Source organism: Cricetulus griseus (genome assembly GCF_003668045.3).
Source record: "Cricetulus griseus strain 17A/GY chromosome 1 unlocalized genomic scaffold, alternate assembly CriGri-PICRH-1.0 chr1_0, whole genome shotgun sequence".
NCBI lineage: Eukaryota > Metazoa > Chordata > Mammalia > Rodentia > Cricetidae > Cricetulus > Cricetulus griseus.
In genome coordinates, this window is record NW_023276806.1 from 203,501,368 (window position 1) to 203,511,700 (window position 10,333).

Genomic DNA, 10,333 nt, shown 5'->3' on the forward strand with positions numbered 1-10,333 from the left:
ACAAGGGGTTAGAGAAGTGGCTTAGCAGTTAAGAGCGTTTGTTGCTTTTGCACCACATCTAGGTTTAATTCCCAACACCTGCATGGCAGCTCAAAACCATCTGTAATTTCAGCTCTAAGGAATCTGATACCCTTTTCGGAGCTCCAAGGGCACCAAGAATCCACAACACACACACACACACACACACACACACACACACACACTCACACACACACACACACACACACACACACACACACACACACACGATGCAAGCCGAACATTCATACACATAGAATAAAATAAGTAAATTTAAAATACTAAAAGACAAACTATAGCATTACCAAAAAAGTTCAATTTCAACTACTTTTGGCATAGAATTTTTATTTTATTTTATTTTATTTTTTGGATTTTTGAGACAGGGTTTCTTCTGTGGCTTTGGAGGCTGTCCTGGAACTAGCTCTTGTAGACCAGGCTAGTCTCGAACTCGTAGAGATCTGCCTGCCTCTGCCTCCCAAGTGCTGGGACTAAAGGCATGCACCACCGCCCGTCAGATTTTTATTTTAATGATTTTTCAACTTTACATTTGCGTTATTCAATATTTGCAGGTCATGATGGGCCAAGTGGTGGATATCCAGGACCCAGCAGTAAGGTCATCGTAATCTCTGAGCCTCTCTTTCTGATTCCAACAGGGTGAGCACATCACCCTCCAGAATAGGGCCTTTGATGTTTCGAATGATAGAGCTGCTGGTGTCAACCATAAATTCCACGCGTGTCTGTGTGCACTGTCCCTGCAAACCGGTCCTGACCAGCACCTTGGTTACCCTAGCCAGCTTGATATGCTTCACACGACTCCTGTCCATGATGGCGGCGATCTGGCGGAGACGGCTCAACTTTACATTTTGAACATCTATTGTATTTGCCCAAAGATTGGTCCATACATACAATTCCTGACTTGGAAAATCTATACAATCACAAAAAAGAATTAATCAGCAAGATTGTACAAGTATAATTCATATCCTGCATTCCTTATCGGGATCCACCGGGGTTAATGTTGCTTCACCAAAGTCTGTCTGTTGCTGTGGTCCCCACACTGCAGAAGAGAGCTCAGCTAAACAATGCACTGCCATCATGGGCACTTTGTGTTTCAAAGAGACAAGAGAGCATGTGTTGCTGAAAATTTCATGGTATGAAGAAGATGCCAAGACCAAAATGTATTATTTTTGAAATGACATGTAAACAGAGTTTAATATATTTCTTTTTTAACTAGGGACAGTTCATGTTCAAAGATTGGCAGACTTGGAATGCTGGGAGACAATCTTAACATTTTCTTCTAACTTGCTTCCCAATGTTGCTTTGTGTGTGTGCGCGTGTGAATGTGTGTGTGTGTGTGTGTGTGTGTGTGTGTGTGTGTGTGTGTATGTGTGTCCATATGTATGGATGCTTTTATTGTTGAAAACATCATACTCATTACAACATATGTCTAATCTTATTTCATCCAAAGCACCACCCACTACACCCTTGCGCCATAATTTTGAATCAAATACCAGACATACTATGAAATTTACCTCCGTGAAATGTTTGCTAGGGGCCACTTACTTTCTTCATCTCTCTGCCAGACTGCATTACACCAAGAAATTCTCACTTTACAATTGTCTTGGAATGTGTTATGACTTTGAGTGGCTTTAGTTATAACATATATTTTCTCCTCTAAACTTTATGTTTCTTGGGAGGGGGGTCTAATTTTCTTGTTACACAATTCCCTGCATTTCTCTGAATGCTTGGCTCTAATTGAATTCCTCATAAATAACCACTGAACCAATTAAGCAAGGAGAATTTCTATAAAAACATCCCATGTCTGTTATTATAAATCTTTCTGCCAAAAGCCGCCTGAGCCCCACCACCACGTGTGAGCTTTACGCCAGCCGCCAGCCTGAGTTAGGCCCAAATGAATACACAGAAAATTGTATTAGGTTCAAAGCTGCTTGGCCAATGACTAGGATTCCTCATCTGCTAGCTTAGTCTTAATTATCATAAATCTGTATATTTTATAAGACTTATCTTATTGGACACCTTATTGGCGTCCCTCCTTGCCGGTGGATCACATCGCTCCGCTGGAGGAAGAGAGGAAGGGAAAAGAGACCCTTCCTGTTTCTCCTTCTTTAAATATGAGTCTCCTTGCCATGTCACTTCCTGCTTGGATCACCACTTCTCTACTACATTTCCCAGAATCCTCTTTGACTCCTAGTCCTGCCTAACTTGCTGTCTCATTGGCCAAACAGTATTTTATTTAACAATCAATAAGATAAACATACACAGTACATTCTCCATCACATGTCTCTTGCTGCTTTTTTTTTTTTTTGCCATTTTTCATGATCTTTTGATTGACACAGATTTTCTGCAGCTACATCCTGTGTTTGGGGCCTTTAATCTTTTGGCTGATCCCATTCCTCTTCCTAAATAGCTACTTTGTATCTTCAGGTCTGTGGAACAGTTCTGCATCTTAAAAAAAAAAAAAAAGAATGCTTAAATACAGTTCATAAGTAAGGTTTCTCTTCTTTTTAATAAGTATAATGTATAGCTTATCAGACTAATTCTTCACTGGGTATACAAAATTGCTATTGAAAGTGGCCTTTGGAAGGTATTACATATGAAAATATTTATCATATCATCAACAATGTTTCAAATGAATGGAAAATAAGTAACTAGAGGACTGATGGATCATCTTAATGAAACTGGTGGCCAAACACTTATTTTACTTTAGTTTTTTCCTTCCTTCTTTTTTAGTTTTTGTGCTGATGATCAAACCCAGAGCTGTGCATAAGCTAAGGAAGCTCTCTACTGAGATACAGGCCCAACTCCCTGGCTTTAGTTTCTTAATTTCAATGATTTATTCTATCAAGTGAATGTAGTTTGTTATTCTATTTACATAAACACTTTAGACTTTTTAATTTCTATTTGAATAATAAAATTTTATCCTAACTTTCAGAAAGACTAATTCTTTCTTAGGAAATGTTTCTTAGAATTATTTTATAATTTTTTAAATTTATTTTTATTTTTTAAATAAATTTTTACTTAAATTACAAACCATCATATTTTACATACCAATCCCAGTTCCTTCTCCCTCCTGTCCTCCCATGTCCCCCACCAAACTCCATTCCATTCCCCCATACACTCCCCAGGGAGGGTGAGTCCTCCCATGGGGGAATCATCAAAGTCTATCACATAATTTGGGGCAGGACCTAGGCCCTTCCTGTTGTACCTAGGTTCAAAGAGTATCCCTCCATAGGTAATGGGCTCCTAAGTCCCATTCATGCACTAGGGATAAATACTGGTTCCACTGCCAGAGGCCCCATAGACTGCCCAAGCCCCCCAAATGACACCCACGTTCAGGGGGCCTGGTTTGGTCCTATGCTGTTTTCCCAACTGTCAGACTGGGGTCTGTGAACTTGTTGTTCAGGTCATCTGTTTCTGTGGGTTTCTTCAGCATGGTCTTGACATCTTTGCTTATCACTCCTTCCTCTCTACAACTGGATTCCAGGAGTTCAGCTCAGTGCTTAGCCGTGGATTGTAATGATAAGTCTTTTCACTGAAGCCACCTGCTGCCATATGGGTGCTTTCCGCCAGGCTGCTTGAGTTCCACCTGTTGCCACGTTAAGGTTCCAAGTAACACACAAAGACTTATATTAGGTACAAATGCTGCTTGGCCAACTGACTAGGATTTCTTACTTGCTAGCTCAGTCTTGAGTATCAACCATAAAGACTTATCTTATCAGACGCCAGCTGCTGGTGTCTTCTCTTGCTGGAATCACATGGCAACTCTGGAGCAGAGAGCAGGAGGAAGAGAAAAAGGAATGACTTCCTTCTTGCCCTTGCTTATATATAAGTTTGCCTGATATGTCACTTCTTGCCTGTATCACAAGATTTCCTTTTACTACATTTCCCAGAATCCTCCTTGACTCCTAGTCCTGCCTAATTTGCTTCTTCATTGGCCAATAGTACTTTATTCAACAACCAATAAGATAAACATATACAGAGAAGGACATTCTCCATCAGTGGATCTCTGCTTCTGCTTCCATTAGCTACTTGGTGAAGGCTCTATGATGGCATTTGAGGTAGTCATCAATCTCACTACAGGGGAAGGGCATTTAAGGTAGCCTCTCCACCATTGCTTAGATTCTTAGTTGGGGGTCATTCTTGTAGATCTCTGGGAATTTCCCTAATGCCAGATTCTATGAAATTATTCTTAGAATTATTTTATAATTGCTTAAGAACAAGTATATTGATGACAGAAGAGCTAGAATAAATAAAGAGCTAACTAACAATAAATATCCATTAGGTTTTCCTCCTTTGAAATATCATGTAGCACCAGATTCTTTGTAACTTATGCATGCCTACAACAATTAATTATTACTTTGTACAAGACACCTAATGATGGTGTCACTGAGAAGGAGGCAATGTCCAAACAGAAACGAGAAAATAAATGGAAGTTAGACCCACACCGTTAAATGTTCCTCACAACAGTTAAATGGCTGATTTGAGACTTTCATGTGTTTATTGATAGGACCAGGTTCTTACTTTGGATATCTCTTTGGCTTTCATGCCACCTAATTCTTCCTTTTATGAAAAAGCTTGCCCCTGTCACCTCTTGGCAAAAGCTTTTTGTTCCTTTAAGATAAAAGTATTTTTCTTAAAAATAACAGAATAATAGCCATTTTAAATAGTGTACTTATGAAATCTGTCTGCACTAACTGAATGGGAAATTAAACATTATTTATGATGGCATCACCCTGTATCAGACTATATAATGAACACATTAAGTCATATTTCCCTGACCGAAAAACACTTTTTTCTAGTTATTGCATCCTATTGAATTAATACTTGCAGAAGTCTTCAGCATTTGAAAGAAATAATTTGCATACAATGTCATTTCTAATTTTTAGTCAAACTGGGTATTTCAAAGGGCTTTTAGATACTACTATTGACTAGGGTGGAAATTGATAATCTCTATAATTCAAGCACTTCCCTTGCTTAATATGGTATGTGCACAGTGACTACAGTTCAGAAAATGCCAGGTGAAGTGAGAATTTCGATCACTTCTTAATGCATTGTTGGCAGGTAGATGTGGAACATAGTTACTGTAGCAATTTTGTGACATGTGTGAAGTTGCTTTAAAATTCTGATTATCTTTACATTGTCACCTACACAGCTTAAGACTTTCATTAAGGGAGAAAGTCTAATCCAAACTTTTAAACTTATTTGTAATAGATGCATTTCAGCATTCAAGAATCTGACCAAATTAAATTAAAGATACAGCACCATCTTATGGATATTTCTATATTTGTAAAATTTGGAAATCCAAAACTCATTTTGTGTTGGGAATAGAAAAGGGTTAGTGTTGATGGAAGTGTTGTGGTAGGAGCCCCCCCTGAGGCAGTGCAGTAGCATGACACAGTGAGTAAGGCATGTGCTTGTGTATGTGTGTACATGTGTGTACATGTCATGCTGTTGTTTTGGTATGTTTAGGAATACACAGAAACTACAATTATTTTTCTCTTGGAAATTAAGCATTTTACCAAGAAATGAAAAACAACAGTTATTACAATACAGATGGGTAAGTTTGTGCAATCACCGGCCCAGAATCCTGCCAGCCTCCAAAGGACACTGGGACATTACTGTCTGTCACCTGTCTAGAATGCTGTAAAGGTAGAGGAGAACTGCAGAATAGAAATGTTTGCACAGCCATGAACCACAGTGCTGAGAAATTGAGATATGACCATAAAACTATTCAACTTAAACTGTGTAACCAATGATAAAGTCTCCTTATGCTTATCTAGCATTTAATATCTTCATAAATGATTTATACCCTTTCCCCACTGTTCAGCTTTTAGGAACAGACATTTACTGATAAACCGTTCCTAATAGTTTTTCTTGTTATTTTAATGTAAATCACATAGCCAGTTTAAGTATTTTTTTTTTGGCTTTTCGAGACAGGATTTCTCTGTGTAGCTTTGGAGCCTATCCTCGAACTCACACCAGTTTAAGGATTTTATAGGTAAAATGGTGAATAGAACTCTATAGTGGATTATTGTCCCAACTTGCAGGACGTCAACCTGGGGCAAGAGAGTCAGGGATAGGGAATGGGGACAAGAGATGAAGAAAGAACGACCACAAGACAGGATTCTGATCAAGTGGCAAACTTTACTTTTTTCAGGCTAGCTTATATAGTCAGGATATGGGGAGCGGCAGAATGGGTTGTTTGTGCACCAGGTGTTGGTATAGGCAGGATATTAGGAAGCCACAAAGAGGATGTTTGGCAGGGTAATGAGTTCATGAGTAAGAGGTCCAGGAAGAGGTTGCCTAGGTGACTGAGCCTATGGGTGGAGGACTGGGTCAGGTTGTTTCTTTTTTTGAGCTGAGGTTCTAAGGAGCTGCTATGTAAAGGTTAACTATGTGGCCTGCCAAGCATGGCCTAGGATCTCATGCCAAGCCCTGAGATTCGGCTCCCAACAGATTATTAAGGAGAAGCTACTTATACCCGACTTATACTATTAATTGTTAGTTTACTCTAGTTACCAAATATGGACCTGAGGCATGTTTAAAACACTAATTAAAAGCAAGTGTCTAGATACAGTGGTTCTTAGCTTTGGGGTATCTTGTATTCTGTGATACAAATCTAGAATTTTTTCCTTAGATAAAGCCCATGGGGAAAAGTTCAGTTTGTATAAAATGTGGAATTTCTAGGTTCCCTGAAGCTCACTAGAGTAGTTTTAAATAGTATTTTTGACATTTATTTATATTTGTTCATACTTCTGAGGAGTGAAAAAGGTGTAAACAATTCTCTTGTGATGCAAAGACTGTAACTTTGACACATACAGCCCCCCCCTCTCTGCTTCTCTCTGTCTCTCCCATCTTATTCCTTGTCCTCCCTGCCCCATCATACATACAGTCTTATCTCCAGAAACACATTACAACCATGCAGAGCCTCATGCATAAACTTACATATGTTCAGACACTCTCCTTCGTCCCAACAAAGACATTATGTAGAAGACAAATCAAAATGGCTTTTTATAGGTTTATTCTGCGTAAGTTATCTTTATGCTACTTGCCTGAAAGTGAGATGTACAACTGTGGTGTTGAGCACAAAGGAAAATGTAGAGCAATTGCCTGTATGCTCACACCATTGTAGGGGCTCTAAAACCTCATTAGAACTCATGCTCTCTATATGTAGATTCTTTGTTCTAAATTTTGTTTCAGATATAAATTTGCTTGCTCGTGTCTCTGTTTCTTTTTCTGTCGCTGTGAACGGCCATGTGTGCCATGGGCAGATGAGGGAAGAAAGTGTTTATTTTAGCTCACAGTTTGAGGCACAGTCCATCACAATGAGATCACTGCAGTAGGAGTTTGGGGCAGCTGGTCACATCAAATCTGCAGTTAGGAGAGACAAATGAATGGATGTGTGCTAATGCCCAACTTTCTATTCTAGAAGGAACTCCTGGGTATCAAATCGTGCCACTCACACTCTACTGCTCTTCCTGACTCCGTTAATGTAATAAAGGCAATCCCCCATAGACATGCCCCGACAGGTCAACTTAATCTAGAAAACTCTTCATTGCAGGTCCCTTCCCAGGCATTCTAGATGATTTTAAAGACAATTAAGATTAATATTTGAGGTTTCTAAGCACAATCATGTGATTTCTTTAGATGTGTGCACTAATAAAAATATTATTGAAAAGCTATAATCATATCATGCACATATTTTTATTTTCATTTCTTTGATGTCATCAGGTTTTTTAATTTAATATAAGAAATTTAATAGATTTTAGATTACAATAATATAATGTTCAAACATAGATCAAAAGTTAAATTAGTTTTAATATATTAAATATAGAATTACTTTTATGTAAATATTTATTTTATTTATCAATATTATAGAACAGCCTTGTTAATTTAACACAATGCTTTTCAAATGTTAGACTGAATAAAATTTAATGAAAAATTAGATAATGGAATATTTTCACTATGAAAGAAAACATTTTGGATTCTGTATATCTAAGTATAACAGAATCTACTAGATATGTCTGTTCAGTGTGGTGTAGTATTTACTGAACTTGGAGTTCACTAATTCAACCAGATGTGCCAATCTGCTAGTTCCTGGTTGTCTTCCTGTCTCTGTCTCCAGAATCCTGGGATTACAAGTGTCTGCTGTTACGCCTAGTATTTTACATGTGTGTTCAGGATTGCTTGCTGCATGTCACCATGGTTCTGCACGGTGGCAGGAACAGCAAGCTGGGAACTCACATCTTGAACTGTAAGCACAAAGGAGAGACAGAGACAGAGACAGAGACAGAGCAATGCTGAAATTAATAAAATCCATATAAACAAAAATCATTTGCGGCTACTAACAACTTTTAAGAGTGAAAATGTGTCCTGAAATTGAGTTTAGTAATAAATGGTACAGGTAAGAGTAAATATGTATTTAATAACCAAGCATCTTTATTTTCCCATTTGATGCCATTTTATGAGACCTTTTGGAGAAAATTCTCCACTGTAGTTATTTTCTTGAGAACTACTGTTGACATATTGCAAGTTGTTTACAATAGTAGAATCCTCATCTTACAAGTGAGACTTGTTTGAGTTACTAGTCAATCAATGCAATTTTCTCTTTACGGTGTCCTATTGTAGTGCTTAATATAAAATAGGCACTCAATACATGCTATTGACTGGCAGAAAATGCATTTAACAACAAAGTCAATATAAGTAAAAAAAAAAAAAAAACCACGAAAGCTGCTGGAGGGAAAAATAGATTCTGCCTACTTATTGCTTTGTCCATTTTGGAATATAGTTCCTGAACTTCATTCATCCTTTGTCACAAAAGTCTTTCATGGTCTGTGGGTATTCTCATATTTAAAGTATGGGTCTCAGAGGTTGATACCATAGAGACAATGATTATACGCATATATGTATCTTCAACTAATGTGATCTCTCCTCAGGACAGTTTTAGCTGCTCAGCACAGTAGGCTTCTATCTTTTTATTCCTTTCTGAACATTCCAATCCAATTCACTCTTATTTGTTTGCTTCAAATTTCTCATAGCACGGAAAAATTAAACACCAACCAAACTACTATCAGTCACTAGTGAATGCTTCCAGATGTGTTGGGAGCAGACCCAGGCTAGCTTTCTCATTCAAGCCATTGCAAAAATTATAAAACTTCTAAAATCATAATAAAATGTCACAATGAATATTTGTGACTTGGCCTGATTGTTTGAAGGCTAACAGTCCAGGAATATGAAATCTGGACTGTGCAAAACCCAACAAAAAATGTGTGTATTTCTTTGTAAATTTAGTTTTTTGTTTGTCTAGTTCTGCGTCTGAAAGTAAAGCTAATAAGAAAGTGACCCCAATAGCTGTAAAACGGTGGGATTTTATATATGCCAAATACTCTTTCAAGCATTTTCCCTTATGTTAATCTTCACATCTTCTCTTGGAGTGTCTGTGTGCTGTGCATATGTTATTCATTGGCAGTCAATTTATGCTAATCATTTGTGCATATTTTCAATAATTATCTGTAAGTTGTTGGGTCTCTAAACAACTTCTAGAACTCAAATTCTAACCAAGGGGAAGAAAGAGAAAACTATTAAGATTGAAATGAATCTTTCAGGAGGACTACAGCCTCATAAATGTTCACCTCAAAGTTTCAAAAATATTGAATAATTTTCATTTTACCTTTGTTAAGTGTGTGCTTTTTATTAGTTTGGTTGTACTTTGACAGTTTCCTTATAAATATTACAAAATGGGTCTTCTATTCAACTTGAGAAATATTGCTTTTGCTGTAAAAGAACTTTAATTCCAGTTATATGACATAACACAATAAAACATCCACTTCCAAATTGCTTAAGAAAATTTTGATAATTTTTTCTCTATCACTATGATAGTATAATTATTTGTTCTGTTCTCATATCTGTTTCATCTGTATCTTTTTAGAGACTAAATTCATTATCTTCAGAATAGTACATACTCTATTCAAGGAAAGAATGTTTTTCATCTGTGACTGAAAGAGTTAAATCTTTCTCGTCAAGCTCCAATCAGTTCGGCACAGAACTGCCCACCTACAGGTATTCAGATCACACACCTATTTCAATATCATTGCCCAAATGCATTTTATGTTTTATTACTGTTCATCCATCTTTCCTTAGCATTTGAGGTGTTTCATTAAAAAGCTGTATAACTTCAATTTGTTTTTATGCTCACCTTTACCAAAGTAAAAATAAATCACTAAGTAACCCAAGTATATTGCATGTGTTTGTGAAATGGTACAAACCAATCATAGTTTTATGTTGTGCACCATATAAT

General features: G+C 37.3%; 1 protein-coding gene across 1 annotated transcript; it reads right to left on the reverse strand.

Moving 5' to 3' along the window:
• Positions 1-632: 632 nt before the first annotated feature.
• Positions 633-842, reverse strand: LOC100775054 (40S ribosomal protein S28). The gene has a single exon (XM_027389742.2). The coding sequence runs from the start codon at positions 840-842 to the stop codon at positions 633-635; it is 210 nt and encodes a 69-aa protein (XP_027245543.1).
• Positions 843-10,333: the final 9,491 nt, after the last annotated feature.